At 43.4% G+C, this 24,448-nt stretch overlaps 1 protein-coding gene across 9 annotated transcripts in view; it reads left to right on the top strand.

The window, feature by feature from the left end:
- The window catches only part of PTPN2 (protein tyrosine phosphatase non-receptor type 2), a 97,624-nt gene that overhangs the window by 12,582 nt on the left and 60,594 nt on the right, over positions 1-24,448 (top strand). For 8 of the 9 annotated variants that reach the window (XM_031658668.1, XM_031658667.1, XM_021929917.2 and 5 more), the window contains exon 2: positions 12,410-12,500. The exons of the other annotated variant lie outside the window; for it this stretch is intronic. In XM_031658668.1, the coding sequence (XP_031514528.1) occupies positions 12,410-12,500 (91 nt within the window). The remainder of the gene's footprint in view (positions 1-12,409; positions 12,501-24,448) is intronic. 9 annotated transcript variants of the gene reach the window in all.

The raw sequence follows: 24,448 nt of genomic DNA on the forward strand, positions 1-24,448 counted from the left end.
GTTCAACGGAGAATATGGTCTAAGAATGTAATGTTTTCTGTATGCCATACGTAGAAGAAAGCAATGTACGAAATACTAAAAATATGATTTGACATTATTTAATAAAATACTATAACTATTTTACCCCGATAATGATGGAAATTAGGTTGCAATAATACAGAATTTATAATAAAAACTTCAAAACCAAGCGCCATGGCTCACGCCTATAATAACAGCACTTTGGAAGGCCGAGACAGGCAGATTGCTTGAGACCAGGAGTTTGAAACCAGTCTAAGCAGCATAGCAAATAAATATAAAAAATTAGCCAGACGTGGTGGTGTGCCTGCAGTCCCACGCACTTGGCAGGCTGAGGTTGGGGGATCACTTGAGCCCCTGAAGTCAAAGCTGCAGTGAGCCGTGATCACCACTGCATTCCAGCCTGAGCGACAAGGCAAGACTTTGTCTCAAAAATATAAGTAAAATAAAATTAAAACTTTACTTATTTTTTTGGCTGGGCGCGGTGGCTCAAGCCTGTAATCCCAGCACTTTGGGAGGCCGAGATGGGCGGATCACAAGGTCAGGAGATCAAGACCATCCTGGCTAACACGGTGAAACCCCGTCTCTACTAAAAAATACAAAAATCTAGCCGGGAGAGGTGGCGGCGCCTGTAGTCCCAGCTACTCGGGAGGCTGAGGCAGGAGAATGGCGTAAACCCGGGAGGCGGAGCTTGCAGTGAGCTGAGATCCGGGCTCTGCACTCCAGCCCGGGCAACAGAGCGAGACTCCGTCTCAAAAAAAAAAAAAACTTATTTTTTTGAGACGGAGTCTCTCTCTCGCCTGGGCTGGAGTGCAGTGGCGCGTTCTCGGCTCCCCGCAACCTCTGCCTCCTGAGTTCAAGCGATTCTCCTGCCTCAGCCTCCTGAGTAGCTGGGATTACAGGTACATGCCACTGCACCCAGCTGATTTTTGTACTTTTAGTAGAGATGGGTTTTGCCCTGTTGGCAAGGCTGGTCTCAAACTCCTAACTTCAAGTGATCCGCCTGTCTTGGCCTCCCAAAGTGCTGGGATTACAGGCGTGAGCCACCGCACCCAGCCTTAAAACTGTAAAATTCAGAATATGAGCCTTTGTTTTATAGCTTCACTTGTTAAAACATAAATCAGGGGCCAGGCGTGGTGGCTCACGCCTGTAATCCCCACACTTGGGGAGGCTGAAGTGGGCAGATCACCTAGTCTCCATCTCCTGATCTCGTGATCCGCCCACCTCGGCCTCCCAAAATGCTGGGATTACAAACGTGAGCCACCACGCCTGGCCTGAAGTTTGATTTTTTAAAAAGAAAGGGAGAGTTGTTAGGCATAATTGTGTAAATAGTGGTAAAAATTGACAGCAAGAAAGGCGATAGAAAACTATGACGAATGAAGATGATGGCTCACGCCTGTAATCCCAGACTTTGGGAGGCCAAGGCGGGCGGATCACCTGAGATCCGGAGTTCAAGACCAGCCTGGCTAACATGGTGAAACCCTGTCTCTACTGAAAATACAAAAATTATCCAGGCGTGGTGGTGCGCACCTGTAATCCCCAGCCACTTGGGAGGCTGAGGCAGGAGAATTTGCTTGAACCCGGGAGGCGGAGGTTGCAGTGAGCTGAGATGGTGCCACTTCACTCCAGTCTCTCCGGTCAATCTAGACAGAGCGAGACTCAATCTCAAAAAAACAAAAATGAAACAAAAAAAAACCTATGACAAATGAGTATAATTTTCCAGGACCATTAAGGTCTTGTAATCCCATACGCTGGAAGCTTTTATTGTTGTTGTTTTCTGATTTATCATTGAAGTGACCAAAGCACAGTGGTAAGAAGAAACCTTTGTGATTACTTGACACTAGAGAAGGGTCTTTCCCACATATTTGAGACTTAAGGAATTGATAGTGAACAGTGTAAGGAGCCACACAGGTGTGGGTTAAGAACTGATGTATGTATGCACTTTCTGTAAAGATGACCAAACACACGTTGTTAGACAAATGAAAAATTCACCCCAAGATCATTGAGGGCCTGCAAAATAGTGTGAGATAGAGGAAGCTGTAATTCAGGTGTCCAAATACAAGAGCAGGTGGAGAAAAGAAAATAAACTGAGAACAGTAAAGAGTGTTTTTTTTTTTTTTTTGAGACGGAGTCTGGCTCTGTTGCCCAGGCTGGAGTGCAGAGGTGCGATCTCGGCTCACTGCAAGCTCCGCCTCCCAGGTTCACGCCATTCTCCTGCCTCAGCCTCCTGAGTAGCTGGAACTACAGGCGCCAACCACCACGCCTGACTAATTTTTTTGTATTTTTAGTAGAGATGAGGTTTCACTGTGTTAACCAGGATGGTCTCGATCTCCTGACCTCGTGATCCACCTGCCTCGGCCTCCCAAAGTGCTGGGATTACAGGTGTGAGCCACTGCACCCGACCTGTAAAGAGTTTTTAAAGTTACAACACACATTTGTTAAAATGGAATGTTCCGTACCAAGCTAGCAGAGTAGATAATGCAGAATACTGAGGTGGCTTGAGAAAAATCTCTCAGAACTCCGGAAAAAGGTGTGAGAAATGAGCGTGAGGCGCGAGCACTTCCCTGAGTCTGATGGACGTTCCGGAAAGGGAGCAGAGGAGACTGAAGCGAAACTCTGTTAAGTGACAAGACTCAAATGGAGAAACTAACCCAGTTCCGATGAAGACTCGGCACATACCTATAATGTATTTTTTTTTAAGTCTGCCAAAAGAAAATTTAAATTTAAGGTAAATTTAAGTCTGAAAGAGTAAGCAATACAGAAAAATCTTGACAGCAGCTGAGGACAAAAAAAAAAAAATACCGATATTGTTGAGTGTGAGGCAAAAACCTCACTTTCAGTCTTTCTTGAAAAATATTGGCAAAATATGCCCTTGATTCAGGAGTTCCATTTTTATTTCATTTCATTTTATTATTTATGTATTTTATTTTTTGAGACAGGGTCTCACCCAGGCTAGAGTGCAGTGGTGCAATCACTGCTCACTGCAGCCCTGACCTGGGTTCGAGTGATCTTCCCAGCTTTGCCTCCCAAGTAGCTGGGACTGCAGGCATACACCACCATGCTTGGCTTTATTTGTTTTTAGTGGGTTTTTTTGTATTTTTTGTAGATGTGTGGTTTCACCATGTTTCCCAGGCTGGTCTTGATCTCCTGGCCTCAAACAATCCTCCTGCCTTGGCCCAGAGTGTTTTTGTTTGTTTTTTGTTTTTTGGAGACAGTCTTGCTCGGTCACCCAGGCTGGAGTGCAGTGGCGCCATCTCGGCTCACCGCAACCTCCGCCTTGTGGGTTCAAGCATTTCTCCCGCCTCAGCCTCCCGAGTAGCTGGGATTACAGGCGCCCACCACCACACCTGGCTAATTTCTGTATTTTTAGTAGAGATGAGGTTTTACCGTGTTGGACAGGCTGGTCTCAAACTCCTGGCCTCAAGCAGTTCACCCGCCTCGGCCTCCCAAAATGGTAGTATGACAGACATGAGCCACTATGCCCAGCCTCAAAATTGCTTTATTTATTTATTTAGAGACAGGGTCTAACTCTCTCATCCAGACTGGAGTGCAGTGGCAGAATCTTGGCTCATTGCAGCTGCAATCTCCCTGGGCTCCCACCTCAGCCTCTGGAGTAGCTGGGAGTACAGGTGCACACCACCATTGCCTGGCTAATTTTTATTTTTTAGCTACAGGGTTTTGCCATGTTGCTCCGACTGGTCTAGAACTCCTGACCTCAAACAACCCTCCTGTTTCAGCTTCCTGAAATGCTGTGATTACAGACGTGAGCCACTGGCCCCCAGACTTCCATTTTTAAAGGGTTACCAAGAGGGAATGGATGTGGTGGCTCATGCCTTTGATCATTTCACGAGGCCAAGGTGAGAGGATCATTTGAGTTGAGCAATTTGACATCAGGCTGGGCAACATGGTGATACCTCATCTCTATTTGTTAAAAAAAGAAGTGCCGGCCGGGCGCGGTGGCTCAAGCCTGTAATCCCAGCACTTTGGGAGGCCGAGACGGGCGGATCACGAGGTCAGGAGATCGAGACCATCCTGGCTGACACGGTGAAACCCCGTCTCTACTAAAATACAAAAAACTAGCCAGGCGAGGTGGCGGGCGCCTGTAGTCCCAGCTACTTGGGAGGCTGAGGCAGGAGAATGGCGGGAACCTGGGAGGCGGAGCTTGCAGTGAGCTGAGATCCGGCCACTGCACTCCAGCCTGGGCGGCAGAGCGAGACTCCGTCTCAAAAAAAAAAAAAAAAAAGAAGTGCCAGGAAGTTGAAGAAGTATGTATAATAATGTCTAAGGATATTCATCATATTGTTTCTAGTAATCGTGAAGTTTTTGAAATTTAATTGCCGATGGAATTGGGTAAAATGATAGCGTATTCTATAACAAAAGATTTTGCATTTTGTAGTTGCTATGCTCTGAATGTGTATCCCTCCAAAAATTCATATATTGGAACCTAAATCCTCAATGCAGTAGTAGTAAGTGGTGGGGTCTTTGGGAGATGATAGGTCTTGAGTGCAGAGCCCTCATGAATGGGATTAAAGAGGCGTGAAGGAGCCTGCTTCCCCTTCTACCATGTAAAGATATAGCAAGAAGGCACCATCTTTGAGGCAAAGAGCAAGCCCTCCCCAGACACCCAGTGTGTGGCCAGCTTGATCTTGGGCTTCTCAGCCACAGAACTGAGAGAAATGATTTTCTGTTGTTTATAAATTACCCAGCCTAAGGTATTAATATTTTGTTACAGTAGTCCAAATGGACTAAGACAGTAGTCTTTAAAAATGATGATGAAACTGTATTGACAGGAAAAGATATCTTTATTTTAAGAGATTAAAGCGGGTATATAAATAATATGCTTACATAGTCCCATGTTTATTAAAAAAATGAAAGGTTTATTGATTCAACCATAAAGTGAAAAATCCGGGAAGTTTAGATTATCTCTGAATCTCGTGGTAGTAGACTTGACCAGTTTTCCTTTTGGCTCATCAGTGGAGTCCTCAGGTCTAACAGTGAATATATATTAATTTATTAAAAGGTAAAGATACTGCAGAAGATCTCACACAGTTAAAAAAAAGGTGAGGGGTGAAGGTATCAGAAATTCAGTGGGCTTCCAGGAAAAAAAAGAAAAAAAAAAAGGTAAAGATCCTCGTTTCTCTCCAAGGAAGTCACACGGAAACTAAAAGCACTTTGTGGCCACATAGAGATAAAGAGTTGTATTTACTTAACAGTCCCCTGAGGCTGAAATTAATGTGTGATGAAAAGGTTAAATGATACTTCTTATATTTTTGTTTTAGGAGACTGATGGGTTTTAGAAATCGTTCTGTGGGCCGGGTGCGGTGGCTCAAGCCTGTAATCCCAGCACTTTGGGAGGCCGAGACGGGCGGATCACGAGGTCAGGAGATCGAGATCATCCTGGCTAACAGGGTGAAACCCCGTCTCTACTAAAAAATACAAAAAACTAGCCAGGCGTGGTGGCGGGCGCCTGTAGTCCCAGCTACTCGGGAGGCTGAGGCAGGAGAATGGTGTAAACCCGGGAGGGGGAGCTTGCAGTGAGCTGAGATCCAGCCGCTGCACTCCAGCCTGGGCTACAGAGCAAGACTCCGTCTAAAAAAAAAAAAAAAAAAAGAAATAGTTCTGCGAAAATGTAAATATTTTACACTTTTAAAAATATCAGTTATTTAGAATATTTCCTTTTTTTTTTTTTTTTTAAGATAGGGTGTCACTCTGTCACCCAGACTAGAGTGCAGTGGAGTGATCACAGCTCACTGCAGCCTCAACTTCCCAGGCTCAAGTGGTCCTCCTACCCCATCCTCCCAGGTAGCTAGGACTACAGGTGTACACCACCACGCCTGGTTAGTTTTTGTATTTTTTTGTAGAGGTGGGAGTTTTTCACCGTGTTGGCCAGGCTGGTCTTGAAATCCTGGGCTCAAGTGATCCTCCCACCTCTGCCTCCCAAGTAGCTGGAACCACAGATGTGTACCACCATGCCTTGCTAATTTTAAAATTTTTTAATAGAGGTGGGGGTCTCTCTGTGTTGCCCAGACTGGTCTCAAGTGATTCTCCTGCCTCAGCCTCCCAAAGTATTGGGATTACAGGCGTGACTCACAGTGTCTGGCCTCAGTGTCTTTAAAGACCATCCTATAACACCAAGTTAGTTTGAGGATTCTACGAATGTCTGCTTAAAGACAACCTTCTGAATTCTCTGACCCTCTTGAAAAGCTTGTTGCGGTGAAGAACAAAGTGTAGTGATGACTTTGTGTGAAGTTTGCTGTTGGAATTTCTTAAGCAGGAATCCTGAAACTTTGGAGTCCCTAAATTTAAATAGTACCATTTAGGCACAGTTACTGCTTATGAAATGAAGAGGACCTGGATGAATAGAGAAAGTCTTACTCTTACATTTCAACCCAGCATTATTTGAGCCCAGCAAAATTGCTTCTATAGTAGAATCAGTTTAGTTCCTTATTTTAAGCCATACATATGTATCAAGATATATCTATCTATATATATAGATATATATATATAAAATTTCAAGAGGGATTAAACGGTATTATGTGAAAATATTAGGAGGTGAAATAATAGGAGAAAGTAAACACATTGAAAGTAGGTATGTTCAGACTGGGCGCGGTGGCTCACACCCGTAATCCCAGCACTTTGGGAGGCAGAGGCGGGCAGATCATGAGGTCAGGAGATCGAGACCATCCTGGCTAACACAGTGAAACCCCGTCTCTACTAAAAACACACAAAAAATTAGCCGGGTGTGGTGGCAGGCGCCTGTAGTCCCAGCTACTCGGGAGGCTGAGGTGGGAGAATCCATTTAACCCAGGAGGTGGAGGTTGCAGTGAGCTGAGATCGCACCACTGTACCCCACCTGGCAACAGAGCAACACTGTCTCAAAAAAAAAAAAAAAAAAAAGTAGGTGTGTTTAGAATTTAAAATCTTTGGGCCTAGAGATAAGCTGTAAGGCGATTGATTAGAATGGACCATTTCATAATGTCCCAAAAGTTAGACGACTTTGGAAAAAGAGGTGGTGGGTGGTCTTAATGTAGGCAATGCACATGTGTATAAATTTCAGATACAGCTAAGGAGCTAAATGGATTTTTTTTTTTAACCAAATAGCATGTATTAATAATAGCTCAGTTCCATTTACTGATTTGTTTTTCCTTTGTTTATGTCATATGTTATCTTTCCATGAGACTGTGAGTTTATGCTACTACCAGTGTGGTATGAGGCCTGTTTTTAAAAGAGCTGCATGCTGTTCAGTTGGATATACCACGATTTGTTCAACCAGTCTTTTCTTTGTCATTAGACATTTAGTTTATTTAAAGCCTTTCAACATTATAAATAATTGTGAAAGATATCTTTGTTCTGTGAGTTGCCTACGTTTTGGATCATCGCCACTAAGAAAGAAATTAACTAGTGACTCAATTCTTCCTTGCTTTTTCTGAGCAGAAATCATATTAAAAAGAATTAGGTTTAAAACTTTTGGTTACATTATACTTTAAAGCAAAGATTCCTGCCATTTAGATCTGGTTTTGATTAAAGGTGTGGTTTGGTATTAAATGAGAACCGTGGTTTTCAGCTGCGTGTTGGTGGGAGGTATGTTCGTGATGGATTTTGCTGTCGAAGGACATTTGGCAATGTCTGGAGAGATTTTTGGTTGTTACAGATGCGGGGAGGGGTGCCGCTGACATCTAATGGGTAGAGGCCGTGGATGCTGCTTCCTAACATCCTGCAATACACAAGACAGCCCCCACTGGCTCCCCCCCCCCCAGCCAAAATTAGCCAGCCTAAAATGTCAGTAGTGCTGAGGCTTAGAAACCTTGGATTAACAGGCTTCACTGCTGATGGGAAACATTCTTTTTTTTTTTTTTTTTTTTTTTGACAGGGCCTTACTTTGTTGCCCAGGCTAGAGTGCAGTGGCGGGATCCTAGCTCACTGCAGTCTTGAACTCCTGGGTTCAAGCAGTCCTCCTGCCTCCGCCTCCCGAGAAGCTGGAACTCCGCACGTACACCGCCATCTCTGGTTAATTAACATTTTTTTTTGGCCGAACTGCTGTCTCACTGTGTTGCCCAGGCTGGTCTCAAACTCCTACCCTCAAGTGATCCTTCCACCTGGGCCTCCCAAAACACCAGGATTACAGATGGGAGCTGCTGTGCCCGGAAGGAAACAGTCGGAATGTCTCTGTGATTGAAGGGGAAAGTTTTAGCACCAGAAGACAAGTAGAGCTGGCTTTGCCTTACGTGATAGACCCAGCGAACAGCTCAGCTGTCTGCTTTCCCAGTGCCAGTTAGACAGACACAATATATTTTATAGCTTATGCAATGAACTTAATACATTTTTTTTTTTATTTTGAAAGGGAGTCTCGCTGTGTCGTCCAGGCTGAAGTGCAGTGGCGCGATCTTGGCTCACTGCAAACTCCGCCTCCCAGGTTCCCGCCATTCTCCCGCCTCAGCCTCCCGAGTAGCTGGGGCTACAGGCGCCTGCGACAACGCCCGGCTAGTTTTTTTGTATTTTTAGTAGAGACGGGGTTTCACCGTGTTAGCCAGGATGGTCCCAATCTCCCGACCTCGTGATCCGCCCACCTCGGCCTCCCAAAGTGCTGGGATTACAGGCGGGAGCCACCGCGCCCGGCCAGTGTGCTTATAAAATTATTTAGTTTTGTGTCTTGGGTATTCCTGAAAATGCCTCATCAGTGACAGATCTAGTTGTTGAGATTTGGTTTTGCTGTGTATATTAGTTACAGACCTAATTTAGCTACATTGGAAAGAAAATTCATCAGTAACTGATTTAACAAATAGGAGTTTAGGTTTCTCATGTGATATGAATTCTGGAGAGAGAATTCAGGGCTCTTACTGTGGCTTCTTGATGTCACCCATGACCCAATGCTGATATTTCTGCTTAGCTTTCTTAGGAATGTACATTTTACCTTGTCACAGGATGGCTCCTGCCTGTTCCCACCCCTCACCCCGACAGCAAAACCTGTGTTCCAGGCAGGCAGCAGTGAGGACAAAGGTACCTGGAGCCAGTCCTCTTTGTCAGCGTTTTCCTGCAGCCCAGCCCAGTGGTTTCTGCTTATTCCCATTGGCCAGACTGTCACAGGACCTTAGAGGCTGGGACAGATAGTTTTCAGCTGGGCTCATTGTGGTCCAAAAGCAAAAGCAGATACCTTTAGTAAGAAAGAAAGGATATTGGGGCTGTGCGCGGTGGCTCACACCTGTAATTTCAGCACTTTGGGAGGTTGAGGCAGCCAAATCATTTAAGGTCAAGAGTTCGAGACCAGCATGGCCAACGTAGTGAAACTCCGTCCCTACTAGAAATACAAAAATTAGCCAGGCACGGTGGCGCATGCCTGTAATCCCAGCTACTCAAGAGGCTGAGGCAGGAGAACCTCTTGAACCCGGGAAGCAGAGGTTGCAGTGAGCCAAGATTGTACCACTGCACTCCAGCCTGGGCAACCGAGTGAGACTTTGCCTCAAAAAAAAGAAAGAAAGAAAGAGAAAGAGCATATTGGAATAAACAGCTATTATGCATCTCTGGGAGCTGCTTTTTTAAATACTGGTTCTTTTAAGTTCACTGAAATTTTTTTATAAAGTAAGAACAAATGATTAATGTTGGAGATTTGAAAGAATGGACTCAATGCAAGAGATCTTACTAGCTGAGAAAATAAAATGTATTTATGTTATGAATATATTTCTTAACCCCAAGAACTTGGCTGTTGTGTTGCGTTTTGTAAATTTTAAATCTCCCTACCACTATACTGGGCGCCCTACCGTCTTTTGTATAGTGCACACAAAGAAGTGTGTTTCTCTGAGCTAAAAATAGAAATCTGCACCTGACAGATGGCCTTAAGTGTGGAAAATGGGTGTCTATCACAGAAGTAGAAGAAGTGGAGGGAGTCCTGTGCTGCTTGTTGTTTTAAACCTCCTTTCCCCGCAAATCAGTATCTTTCCTATACACTAGTAATGGCCAATAGGTTTCTATTTTGTTTTAATCCCATTTACAGTAGCGACAAAGCCTATCAGGTTTCTGAGAATAAACCTTTATCATACATTTATGCTAACCTTTAGCATACCTTTATGAAGAAAACTACAAAATTAATTAAAATATCATGAACTGCAATGCAAATGGGGAGAATAAATAGGGGTCAACTTGCGTTCCAGATACATTGATTACAAAGCTGTAGTAACTAAAATTTGATACTGTCTCAAGAGCAAGCAAATGGTTCTGTGAAGTAGAATGAGGATCCAGAAACAGACCCCTGCTGTGCTGAAACTTGGTTTATGATAGAACAGGTGTTACTGATAAATGCAGAAACCAGTAAATGGTATTAAGTCAATTAGCTTTCCATTTGAAAGGGATACAATTAAATTTCTTTTCCACATTGCAGGCTAATAACAGTGTCTTGTATCTTGCAAAAGTACTGTTACCAGTCCATTCACCTCCAGAAAAATGTATATATTAGAAATTTGTGCATCATGTTCCCTAAATAAAAACTTCAGATACTTGGCTGGCAGTGATGGCTCAAACCTGTAATCCCAGCACTTTGGGAGGCTGAGGCAGGCAGCTCACTTGAGCCCAGGTGTTCTAGACCAGCCTGGGCAAAAAGTGAGACCCTGTTTCTATAAAAACAAATAAACAAAATGGCACCTAACTTTTAAAATGCTTCTTCTTACATGTGATAGTGTGAGCAAAGCACAATTTAGTTTTTGCCATTAAAGCATGCTTTTTTTTGGTTTCTGTTACACTTCTGTATTTCCTTTAATTCTTGGAATACTGTTTCCTGGAAGATCAAACCTGACCATTCTGGATACATCAGTAGTGAGAGCTTAGTGCAGATACAGCCTTACAGAATGTCTTCCACGTTGAAGTGCAGAGAACCCGAAGGCACCTCGGATGAGCCTCAGGCCTGCTGGTTGTTGCAGTGGTGCAGTCTCAGCTCACTGTGATCTCCGCCTCCCGAGTTTAGTGATTCTCATGCCTCAGCCTCCTGCGTAGCTGGGATTACAGGTGCTCACCACCATGCCTGGCTAATTTTTGTTTTGTTTTGTTTTTGCCGTCTCACTCTGTCACCCAGGCTAGAGTACAGTGATACGACCTCGGCTCACTGCAACCTCTGCCACCCAGGTTGAAGCAATTTGCCTGCCTCAGCCTCCTAAGTAGCTGGGATTATGGGTGCCTGCCACCGTGCCTGGCTAATTTTTGTAGTTTCAGTAGAGATGAGGTTTCACCATCTTGGCCAGGCTGGTCTTGAACTCCTGACCTTGTGAACCACCCACCTTGGCCTCCCAAAGTGCTGGGATTACAGGTGTGAGCCACTGTGTCCAGCCTAATTTTTGTATTTTTGTATTTTATGTTATGTTATGTTATGTTATGTTATTTTTGATAGAATCTTGCTCTGTCACCCAGGCTGGAGTGCAATGGTATGATCTCATCTCATTGCAACCTCCACCTCCCGGGTTCAAGCAATTCTCCTGCCTCAGCCCTCCATGTGGCTGGGATTACAGGTGCCCATCACCACACCTAGCTGATTTTTTGTATATTTAGTAGAGACAGGGTTTCTCTATGTTGGCCAGGTTGGTCTCGAACACCTGAAGGTGATCCCCTGCCCTAGCCTCCTAAAGTGTTGGGATTACAGGTGTGAGCCACCGCACCCGGGCAAATTTTTGTATTTTTCATAGAGCTGGGGTTTCACAATGTTGACCAGGCTGGTCTTGAACTCCTGACCTCAGGTGATCCGCCTACCTTGGCCTCCCAAAGTGTTAGGATTATAGGCGTGAGCCACCGTGCAAGGCCTGTTGCTGAACATTTATGGCTTTAGAAATAATTTTTTTTTTTTTTTAAGGAGAAGTAATGAGAAACATGATAGAAATAAAATTTGAGGATATTTCTGGGTTCAAAATAAAGTAACAGTTAAATAGCATGAAGATGAAGAAATAAATATTTTCAGGTAGAAACTCCAAAATTTAGGTAGATGGTATGAGTTTTCGTCAGAATTTGACTGTGATGTGGCTGACCATAGATACCTCCGTTGCATTAATTCTGCTTCATAGAGAGTTTGATGCTTGCTTGTAGGTATTGAATAGAGCCTCATTAGCAGTAAGTAAACAGATCTAGAGCACAGACTTTGGCATCTGGAGGACCTTGGTTCAGTCCTGGGGCTGGCACTTACTAGCTATGGGACCTTTGGTGGATTTTTAACCTTTGAAAACCTTTCATCCCTCAGATAAAATGGGAAAGAAATCGTTTCCATTAGTATTGTGAGGATTAACTGAGGTGATGTAGACAACGTGCTTTGCCTAGTACTTGGCATATCATAAGTGCTTAATGTTATTTTACACTGGCTGGGAAGATGATGTTTTGCTGTGGAAAATTTAAGAGGGATATTAAAATATATTTTTGTTATTTTAAGGAAATTCGAAATGAGTCCCATGACTATCCTCATAGAGTGGCCAAGTTTCCAGAAAACAGAAATCGAAACAGATACAGAGATGTAAGCCCATGTAAGTACTTGTGGGTTTGTGTGCATGTGTATTTTTTGGTTTGTTTTAGGACGCAGGGTGTAGTGAAAAGGAGGGCTTGGGGTCAGTGTTGATAAATACAATATTTTTTTTTTTCCTGTTTACATAAGACACATTCTTTAAAGAAGAATTTAAAGGCGTAGAATAGTAGAAGGAAAAATAATTACCCATAATTGTTTCATCCTTCAAACATAGGCACCATTATTTTGGTGTATTTCCCACCAACCTGTTTTTCTTATACACAATTTTTCTTTCTTTAAAATAATTGTAATTATAGATGTCTATATAATATCCATATATATTTCCTTTTCATATTATTCCGTGGCCTTTGTAAGTTTTACTTAAAATAGTTATTGGTGTAGTTTGGTTTCTTTCCTTGCCCAAGTTATAAGAGTAGTATGTACTCACTGTAGAAAACTTAGAAAACAGAGAAAAGTATAAGGAACAAACTTATTTAAAAATAAATAATAACAGGTTTATATTCTTTGGAGTTTTTAAAAATAAACATTTTAAATGGAAAATTAGAATCTTGCACATACTTATTTGTAGCTCTTCTTAGCAGTACATTGTAAACTTTTGTTTATTATAAACACAATTTTTAATTGCTTTGACAGTGGCTTTGGATATACCACTCTTGCATAAGTTCCCCTGTTGGACGTTTAGATTATGATGTATACACATACACACACAATTGTGTGAACAATGATAATACTAGAGTTTTGGTGTATTCGTCATGCAGTGATTTTATTTTTTGTTCTGATTCATGCAGCTTATTCAGATACTAAATTGGGCCTCCTTCCTGCTTCAGCATGTTTCCCTATGTTTGATTTTAGTGGGCTAAATGTAGGTTTTCTCTTTAGGGCTCCTTGTTATAGGGACTTGAAAAACAGTATCAGATTGATCATGTTCTGGTTTTTGCTTGTTTCTGGTTGTTCCCCTGTTGACTAGGGTATGGTGCTGCCTGTTAAGATCTCCTATGTAAGTTGAACGATTTCACTCTGTTCAAGGACAGACTGTATACTTTTATATACTTTGTAGTCATTGGTTATAGGTAAGATATTTAGGGTCTGGATGTACCACTGAAAAATCCATCAGTTACTGGAAAAAAAAGTCCTTATTTTTATTCTTACACGAATAGAATGTTTTTCTTATGTTGACCAAGTACATTTCCAAGAAAGGTGTATTGGCTGATTTTGGGCAAATCAAATGAGAAGCAGTCTCTCAAAATAGTTCATGTTTGTTATAAATTACTATTAAATACTATGTTTCTCTTACATGCTTTTTTCTTTACTACCAGTTAGAAGTGTTCTTCAAGATAAGTAGCTGGAAGAGTGGTTTTCCATTTTCTTTAGTTGCAGCACACTTGAAGATATGACCCACTTCCTCTGAAACGTGGCTCATGGCGGTGGCAGTTCTGGTGTGGATGTGTGTTCAGGGAATAGCGGGTGTGGGCAGTAATTGTAATACTTAGGTGCCCTTCCCCTGCCTCCAAATCTCTGAAAATCACTGAGCTAGAGAGAATAATTCTCTAATGTTACTATGAGTTTTGAAGACAGTATTTTCCAGTTTTACACCTTGCTTTGATGCTTTTAATTTTTTAAAAAACTTTTTATTTTGAAAATTGTAGATTTGGATGCAGTTGTAAGAAATAATACAGAAAGATCGAGTATACCCCTTACCTAGTTTCCCCCAGTGGTACCATCTTGCATAGCTACAGTCCAATATTACATCTGGAAACCTGAAACAATACAGTCCGTCCAGGTTTCACCAGTTTTACATGCACTCATTTGTGTGTGTGTAAGTTCCGTGCAGTTTTATCACATGTAGATTCCTGGGATCACCACCACAGTCTGGATGCAGACCAGTGGAGCATTCCCGTCACAAGGTCACTTGCACTGCCTTTCTGGGGCCACCGTCTCCTTGCTTGCATCCTCCTTCCCCAACCTGGTATTGCCTTTAATTTATATATATTTTTTGTAATTGCAGTTATTGGATGTACTACACTACATTTGAGTCCTGTAATTAGTTTTATCAAATTGATCTAAATGGGATTTTTGTTTGTTTGTTTGTTTGAGAGGGCGTCTCACTCTGTTACCCAGGCTGGAGTGCAGTGGTGTGATCTTGGCTCACTGCAAACCCCTGCCTCCTGGATTCAAGCGATTCTCCTGCCTCAGCCTCCCGAGTAGCTGGGATTACAGGTGTGCACCACCACGCCTGGCTTATTTTTGTATTTTTAGTAGAGATGAGGTTTCACCATGTTGGCCAGGCTGGTCTTGAATTCCTGACCTCAAGTAATCCACCTGCTTCAGTCTCCCAAAGTGCTGGGATTACAATCTTGAGCCACCACGCCCTGCTGATAATTTGTTTTTCAACTGGAATGGAGACTTTTTTTTTTTTTTTTTTTTGAGACAGTCTCGCTCTGTCGCCCAGGCTGGAGTGCAGTGGCCGGATCTCAGCTCACTGCAAACTCCGCCTCCCGGGTTTACGCCATTCTCCTGCCTCAGCCTCCCGAGTAGCTGGAACTACAGGTGCCCGCCACCTCGCCCGGCTAGTTTTTTGTATTTTTTAGTAGAGACGGGGTTTCGCCAGGTTAGCCAGGATGGTCTCGATCTCCTGACCTCGTGATCCGCCCGTTTCGGCCTCGCAAAGTGCTGGGATTACAGGCTTGAGCCACCGCGCCCGGCCAACATTTTATTTTAAAGTAAAAACATTTGTAACTTAAGTTATCCTCAAGTATATACATCAATAAAACTCTTATGATTTGTCTCCTTAGCTTTTAGACTTAACGTTGTATACCTGCAGTTGAAGGCTGCAGGGAGACTCTGTTTAAAATGTGCGTGTCAGGCCTCCCTCCATCATCGTTGCTACCAGGCTCTTCCTGTATGCCTTCTCATTGAAAAGCACTTAGCCTTAAGAGAACCGAGCTTCCCTCCTGTGGGCCACACAGTGGTTGTCCACTGGAGCTGTGCTCTGCTGGAAACAGCCCCCAGTGCATGTTCTCTCTAATCTTCTTCTTCTTTGCCCCCTCCCTCCCCACACACGCCTCCCTAGTAAGCCATGTTCTCCTGAGCTCTCACGTGGAGACTGCTCATTCTTGCTGCTCATGTGGCCACAGGATTTTCTAGTCTGAGCCAATACGCTTCAGCCTGCAATTGGAAATGATCTCTTCCAAGGCTTGTGGGGCCAGCACGTCCCCACACCACCCTGGCGCCTCTCCTCTCCTGACTTCAGTCGTTCACTGTCTTTCTCCTTACCCTCTCCTTCCCACCTTCCTCAGTCTGGGTGACTTCATGTCTCTGGGAAAGAACTACGGCTCATTGCTCTGGAGTTCCTAGGCCTGTTCAGCTCCAGTGACACTGACCTTTAGTCATGTTCCCCTCTGAAATCTGAAACTCTGCTGCCTTGAGGCTACTTTCTGTCATTCCAGCTTTCACTTGCTTACTCCCACTGCACCTGCTCTTTGACTTCAGCAGGATCCTTAGTTGACTTTTTCATGTGTTGTGAAGTTGGAAATGTACTGAATTGAAATTTCGATTAAAAAATGTAGTGTAGCATACTACGTCGTCCTCTAACCTAACTATTAATAACTGTCTTGCGGTTTTTATATTTAAAAAATAACTGTGGATTTTTAAATTTCACCATTTTGTGAAGCTCCAGCTTGGGAAGAGTCAGTCGTTCGTCCTCTCTGCCCTTTGGGCAGACGAGCGTGTGCCTTGGGTGGACTCCGGTGTCAGGTGGGCTCGGGGTCGCCTTGCTGTCCTCATGCCCTCTTCAGCTCCACTGCCACTCTGCTCCAGCTCTGCACCGAGTGAATCATCTCTCAGAGCCCCTCACCACACTCAGAATATCGTCCTGCTTTCAGTTCTACAGATGAAAGTTGTAAAAATCAGGAAACACCACCTCAGCTTCATGTTCTAGCACCTGGAAACTCACTTTCTTTTGCCCCTGTCCTTCCCTAAAGTCCCAGGAGAGAAGCCTCCCCTCCCTCTGTCCTAGCCGAATCCTTCGTTCCCATCCTCCTCATGGGCACTGCTCCTCCTCATCACTGCGTTTTGTGTGTTTTCAGCCTCTTTCTGTCTCATAACTTCTTCCCTTTTGTATAAATGTGGTTCGCTCTCTTTTGTCTCAACCCTTATATCCCACCCCAGCCCCCACGTCCTTTCTTGCCTGCATGGGTGGGCATTTCTTACCTGTGCACAGGCACACACAGGCTTAAAAGAATCACTGTGCCATTTGTCTCTCCACCCTCCCCACCATGCATGATTTAGCCTGTGCTTCTTCCCCAGCGTCCCCACTGAAACTTACTCTGAAAGCACTGTAGCTCCAGTTGTCAAATGCAGCGAGAGACTTTCCACTGCTTTCCTTCTCTGTGACTTTTGACATTATTCTCCTGCCTCAGCCTCCCAAGTAGCTGGGGTTACAGGCACACGCCACCACGCCCGGCTAGTTTTTGTAATTTTAGTAGAAACAGAGTTTCACCATGTTGGCCAGGCTGGTCTCGAACTCCTACCTCGAGTGATTGGCCCACCTCGGCCTCTCAAAGTGCTAGGATTACAGGTGTGAACCACCACGCCCAGCCGACCGTGCCTTTTTTCCTAACCCCGTAATTTTTCCGATTTTCCTCTTTGGCCGTTCCTTTATTTTCAGGGTGTCTCCTCCTTACTTTGCCTTTATTTCTTCAGGAGTCTGTTTCTCTCTCCTTCTCACTGTAACACTTGGATGAATGATCCCGTCTGCTGTGAGTCTAGTTTCCATCTCTGCTTATAACCCCAAATCTCATCTGCAGTCGTGGACTTTTCTGTCTACAGGTCTGTGTATCCAAGTCATCATCTCTGTCTGGGTGTCCTGTAGCCACCTCAGACTCAGTATGTCTGCACACTGAGTGAGTGTTCCTCCCTGACACAGTTCACTGGCCTTAGCCCCACAGCTGCCTTTTCTCCTTTTCCCCATGTTCATAAGTGGTGCCGTTATTTACACGTTTTCTGAAGCCGGAAACAGATTCTTCCCTCATTCAGCTCCCACGTCACTAAGTAATACTAATTTCCATTTCCATGATGTATTCTTTTTTGTTTTCTTTTTCTTTTTTTTTTTGAGACAGGGTCTGGCTCTGCACAGTCTCGGCTCACTGCAACCTCCGCTTCCCAGGTTTAGGTGATCCTCCCGCCTCGGCCTCCTGAGTAGCTGGGACTACAGGTGCATGCCGCCATGCTGAGCTAGTTTTTTAGATATTTTTGTAGAGACGGGGTTTCGTCATGTTGCCCAGGCTGGTCCCAAACTCCTGGACTAATGCAGTCCGCCTGCCCCAACCTCCTGATGTGTTTGGGATTACAGGTGTGAGGCACCGCGCTCAGCCTCCATAATGAATTTTCTTTCTTTCTTTTTTTTTTGAGACGAAGACTCCCTCTGTCGCCCAGGCTGGAGTGAGTGGCGCGATCTCGGCTCACCGCAAGCTCCGCCTCCCAGGTTCACGCCATTCTCCTGCCTCAGCCTCCCGAGGAGCTGGGACCATAGGCGCCGCCACTACGCCCAAATAATTTTTTGTATTTTTAGTAGAGATGGGGTTTCACTGTGTTAGCCAGGATGGTCTCGATCTCCTGACCTCATGATCTGCCCGCTCGGCCTCCCAAAGTGCTGGGATTACAGGCGTGAGCCACCGCGCCCGGCCCATAATATATTTCAAATCCGTTTTCTTCTCCGTTCACGTTGACTTGGTTCAGGCCCTGCTATGCTTTTCCTCATCATTACATTAAGCCTCCAAACCAGTCTCCTTGTTTCCCTCCTGTCCCCACTTCAGTCCGCTTTCATAGTATCCGGAGTGATTTTTGTATAATGCAAGTGCGTTTTCCACTCCCCTCTCTAATAGTGCTGCACAATGTTTATGAAGAAGTTAAACTTCTTTAGCGTTATGATGCTGGGCTTTCTGGGGATCGACCCTTTACACACCTCTCTGAATCTTTTCTAGCCATTTTCCTAGAAATTATTCATTTCAGTAAAACTGAATCACTTGGAGTTCTTCCAGTGTGACTGGTTTTTAATACCTCAGTGTCTTCAAATATGTCATTTCCTTTTTGAAATATCCTTCCCCTCCTGTCTCTGACCCACCTCAATCAAAGTTCTCCTTCTGCAAATACCAGCTCAACACCCTCTTTCCCGTGAGTGGCGTTCTCATCCAGTGGAGGTGGTGGTTCTCATTCACTAAGTCCAGGGGGGCTCAGGAATGTGTATTTTTAGAAAACTGGGATGGTGTTGATGTGCCTTTTCTAACTGCTGATAGTCATTATGTCATTTAAAAATGTGTTTCTGGGCTGGGCGCGGTGGCTCATGCCTAAAATCCCAGCACTTTGGGGGGCCGAGGCGGGCGGATCATGAGGTCAGGAGATCGAGACCATCCTGGCTAACAAGGTGAAACCCCGTGTCTACTAAAAAAAAATACAAAAAAATTAGCTGGGCGTGGTGGTGGGCGCCTGTAGTCCCAGCTACTCGGGAGGCTGAGGCAGGAGAATGGCGGGAACCCGGGAGGCGGAGCTTGCAGTGAGCCGAGATCGCGCCACTGCACTCCAGCCTGGGCGGCAGAGCGAGACTCTGTCTAAAAAAAAAAATGTGTTTCTGGCTGGGTGCTGTGGCTCATGCTTATAATCCCAACACTTTGGAAGGCTGAGGTAGGAATATTGCTTAAGGCCGGGAGTTTGAGACCAGCCTGGGCAACATAGATCCCATCTCTACACAAAAAAATTTTTTTAATTAGCTGGGGCGTGGTGATGCATGCCTGTAGTCCCAGCTATTCGGAAGGCTGGGGCAAGGGGATCACTTGAGATCGTTAGTTTGAAGCTGCAGTGAATTGCAATGGCACCACTGCATTCCAGCTTGGGTGACAGAGCAAGACTGTCTCTAAAAATTTTTTAAATGCGTTTCTATACATAGTACTTGACAGTTGTTGATTTGGTTCAGAAAACATTTGTTGAAAACCAGCTACATGTCTGATACTGTGCTATGTATTGAGCATGCAATGATGAATATATGTGGTCTGCCCTTGAATAATTTACGGTATACTTGAGGAGATTAACACATAAGCATGTTACAGATATTTTAAGATATGACAGTGCATCGATGGAGCTGAGAAGAGGCTCTGCCCAAGGAGGTGGGGATGGCTTTTAAGAAAAAGAATGGTAGCCCCAGCTGGGTAAATAAAGGGGAATGGAAAAAGAATTTTTTAAAAATTCAGAGTCCCAGATCTTTCTTTTCTAGATGTGGATTCAGCCGGTCTGGAAATGTTTATTTTTAAACAATCTTACATGATTCTTTTACACTCACCATGGCACCATTCCTCAGACTGACATATGGAAACTACATTTGGAGTTCTGAATATGAGAAACATAAAGAAAAAAGGATATTTTAAAATAGAATTAGGTTGGGTAGCAGCACATGCTTGTAGTCCTAGCGCTTTGGGAGGCCGAGGAGGGAGGATTGCTTGAGCCCAGGAATTTGAGGCTACAGTGAGCTATGATTGTGCCACTGCACTCCAGCTTGAGCAGTGTGAGACCCTGTCTCAAAAAATGAAGAAAACTGAAAGGATTTGAAGAGGTCCACCGTCTTCATTTAATTGCTACAATCCAGAGATGCCTTAGTTGTCTCAGTTAACTGTGAGACAGTATAGAAGAGATGGACAAGAACTTGGTTGTTTGAAAAGAGAGTAGCTTGTGATGGTTACTTTGGGAAATGTCTTTATGCTGTTAGAGACTACCGCCAAATTTTTGAAACCTTCCTATTTGCAGTACAGGTAGAAATCCCAGTTTACTATTTGGTCTAAAAGGGAGTGCCAGCAATTGAGTCAACTGTCATGTCTTTTCACTGGCCATGAAAGTGTGTGTGTGTGTGTGTGTGTGTGTGTGTGTGTGTTAAAAACCCATAACATAAATTTCTTGTGGGTGTGTATTAACAATATTGTTAACTGTATGAACATTGTTGTACAATAGATTTCTGGAACTTTTCCATCTTGTGTAACTGAAACTAAATCCATTGAACAACTCCGTATTTTCCTCTTGCCCCAGCCCCTGGCAGCCAGCATTCTGCTTTCTGTTTCTATGAGTTTGATTACTTTAGACACTGAATATATGTGTAATCATGCAGTATTTGTCTCTCTGTGACTGGTTTGTTTCATTTGACATACTGTCCTCAAGGTTCATCCTTGTGAAACAGTCAGACTTTAAAGGAAATTAACAGACTCATGATTCTGGTGGTGTCAGGTTACATAGTCCATGGTTTCTTGCTGCTACAAAACAAAAAGATTCTCAAATAAACATATTTTTTAAATGAGTTACTGGAGGGGGAAGAAGGAAGGGAAAACTTCTATGCTTCCTGCCTGCTCCCCCTGTGATCTTAGCAAGTGGCATAGCTACTTTGAATGCAGATGTCAGTATCAGCTCTGAGATTTGCATGCAGCTAGTAAAGTAGCCTCAAGATGTATTAAGCAAAAATGAATAGAGTTGTGGAGAGAAATTGACAAATCCATGTTCATGGGCTTCTTAATGAGACAAGATATTTGTAAATAAATAGATTTATGTAATATTGTTAACGTTAATATAAGAAGAAAAATATATAGAACCCTATATCCATCAATTGGAAAATGCACATTTTTCTAGGAGTTACATGGACTATTTGTAAAAAATAGACCATTGACTAGGCTATTAAGTATATCTTAAAATTTAAGAATTCCTGGCCGGGCGCCATGGCTCATGCCTGTAATCCCAGCACTTTGGGAGGCTGAGGCAGATGGATCACCTGAGGTCGGGAGTTTGAGACCAGCCTGACCAACATGGAGAAACCCCATCCCTACTAAAAATACAAAAATTAGCCGGGCGTAGTGGTGCATGCCTGTAATCCCAGCTACTTGGGAGGCTGAATAAGGAGAATTGCTTGAACCCGGGAGGCGGAGATTGCGGTGATCCGAGATCACGCCACTGCACTCCAGCCTGGGCAACAAGAATGAAACTCGGTCTCCAAAAAAAAAAAAAGAATTCCTATCTTATAGCTCATAATTTTTTATCTTAATGTAATTAAAATATAGATTATTAATAAAAAGATAAACATTTCCATAAATTTGGAAATTTTAACATTTCTAAATCATGAGTCAAGACAAAATTATAATAGAAACTTAAAAATACTTAAAAATAAGGCCGGGCGCGGTGGCTCAAGCCTGTAATCCCAGCACTTTGGGAGGCCGAGACGGGCGGATCACGAGGTCAGGAGATCGAGACCATCCTGGCTAACATGGTGAAACCCCGTCTCTACTAAAAAATACAAAAAACTAGCCGGGCGAGGTGGCGGGCGCCTGTAGTCCCAGCTACTTGGGAGGCTGAGGCAGGAGGATGGCATAAACCTGGGAGGCAGAGCTTGCAGTGAGCTGAGATCTGGCCACTGCACTCCAGCCTGGGCGACAGAGCGAGACTCCATCTAAAAAAAAAAAAAATTAAAAAAAAAAAAAAAAAACTTAAACAATATATAAAATACTGCTTATCAAACTTGTATAAAGCAGCTAAAACAGTACTGCAAAGAAAATATATTGTCTTAAATATTTATATTATATTGTATTTATTGTTAATTTTTAGATGGAGTCTTGCTCTGTCACCTAGGCTGGAGCGCAGTGGTGTGATCTCGGCTCACTGCTCTGCCTCTCAAGGTGCCTGCCACCGTGCCCAGCTAGTTTTTGTAGTTTCAGTAGAGACGAGGTTTCACCATCTTGGCCAGGCTGGTCTTGAACTCCTGAACTCGTGATCCACCCACCTCAGCCTCCCAGAGTGCTGGGATTACAGGCGTGAGCCACCGTGCCCGGCCTCATTTTTGTATTTTTTTTTTTTTTTATAGAGTCTCCCTCTCGCCCAGACTGGAGTGCAATGGCACGATTTCGGCTCACTGCAACCTCCACCTTCCGGGTTCAAGCAGTTCTCCTGCCACCAGGCCTGGCTAATTTTTGTATTTTTTAGTAGAGACAGGGTTTCGCTATGTTGGCCAGGCTGGTCTCAATCTCCTGACCTTGAGCGATCTGCCTGCCTTGGCCTCCCAAAGTGCTAGGATTACAAAAGATATTCTAATGTTAGCTACCCTTACATTCCTGCAATAAACTTAATGTGAACATGATGTATTATCTTTTTAATACATTGCTATATTCAGTTTGCTAAACTTTTGTTAGAATTTCTACATCTATATTCACTTGCATTCATTTGCATTATTATGAAACATGCCTGTAAAATCACGTGGTCCGGTGTTTTCTTTGTGGGTTTTTGTTTATTAATGTCTTTAACTGTAAGTGGACTCTTCAGACTCTGCTTCTGCTTGAGTCAGTTTGGTAAGTTATATTTTTCTAGGAATCTCTTCGATTTTTTCTAATAATCATATTTATTGCCATAAAATGGTTGGCAGTATTCAATTCACGCTTCAATTCCTTGTATACCTATATTTATGTGCCCACTCTTTCTCCTTATATTGTTTATATGCAACTTCTTTCTTTCTTGTTTGATTGTTCATGCTCAATCTTGACAGAGTTGGTCAGTCTTAACTGAGGTCAACATGGTGAAACCCCGTCTCTACTGAAAATACAAAATTAGCTGGGCGTGGTGGCTGGCACCTGTAATCACAGCTACTCGGGAGGCTGAGGCAGGAGAATCGTTTGAACCTGGAAGGTCGAGGTGGCAGTGAGCCGAGATTGCTCCATTCCACCCCAGCCTGGGCAACAAGAGCAAAACAAAAAAACTTCATCTCCAAAAAAAATTTTAAAACTTCAATTTTAATCAAAGCCAAATCAAAGCTATTTATGATGTTAATAATTTATTCCTGTGAGCCATTGATGCACTGGAGTGGTTCCAAGGAAGAAGAACTAGAACTCTTAGAGAAGAAGCTAGCATTGATTAGACAGGGAAAGAGAAAACCTAAACAGAACAGCACGATAGCTGACTTCAGATACCTGAACTTTATATGGAAAAAGGAGTTCTTTATCCTGTGTTAAGCCCAAAATATAGAACTAGGGTTCATGAGCAAATAATAGCATTGGTGAATATCAGGTTAGCATTAGCTCTTAAAAGCTGTTCTAAACCTATGAATGAACCCTCTGAACTGGTATACTTGTTATTGGAGGTATTCACGCAGAGGGTGGATCTTCTCACTGTCAGATCTTCTAGAGAATATTTGTGAATGAATTATAGAGGGTTGTATTAGATTACTTTGATCTGTTTCTTGTGTGCTTCATTTCTTGCCCCTATTCATCTCTTTCTCACCTTCTTCCTGCATTCACCTTTTTGTCCTATTATGTTGTTAATTCCTTAACAGGTGCAGCTTTTTTTTTTGACTGATAACAAAAATTTTTACATAGTTTTGTTATAGGGTAGTAAAGTGGGTATTAAAGATATCATTAAGCTTCTCCTTCTCTCTCCCTGAATAATTAAAAGCACTTGGGGTTGGGCCCACATGTGGAAGACATGTAAGTAAAGGTGGTAATGTCCTTGAAGATGAAGCCTGTGATGTTGGGTTGGCATTAGTGAATCCAGGTACGAATGAATGCATGGTTTCAGTGAGTATAGATACACAGATAGGTACGAACATAGGTGTATATACATGTATGTCTTATCCCTGTCCACGGAGAAATTTTGAGAGCAGTGATAGCTGATTAGCATTGGGTATGCTTAGCTTTTGATATCCAAATTTTATTCTCCACTGGGAGGAAAATAGAGCTTTGGAGAAATGACTGGTTTCAGGTCACGGACAGGGGAAGTGTAAGAATAGCCTGGAATGTCTTGTAGTGACAGAACGTAAAGACATGCTCAAAAAATGACGACGACATATCAGAAGGATGTAGAAGCCAACTTGAGTCCACTGGCCAAATCTGGGATAATCTAAGCATGAAAATAAATAAGATTACAACCTATTGAATAAAATAGGAA

This window comes from Papio anubis, chromosome 19, assembly GCF_008728515.1.
Source record: "Papio anubis isolate 15944 chromosome 19, Panubis1.0, whole genome shotgun sequence".
Lineage (NCBI taxonomy): Eukaryota > Metazoa > Chordata > Mammalia > Primates > Cercopithecidae > Papio > Papio anubis.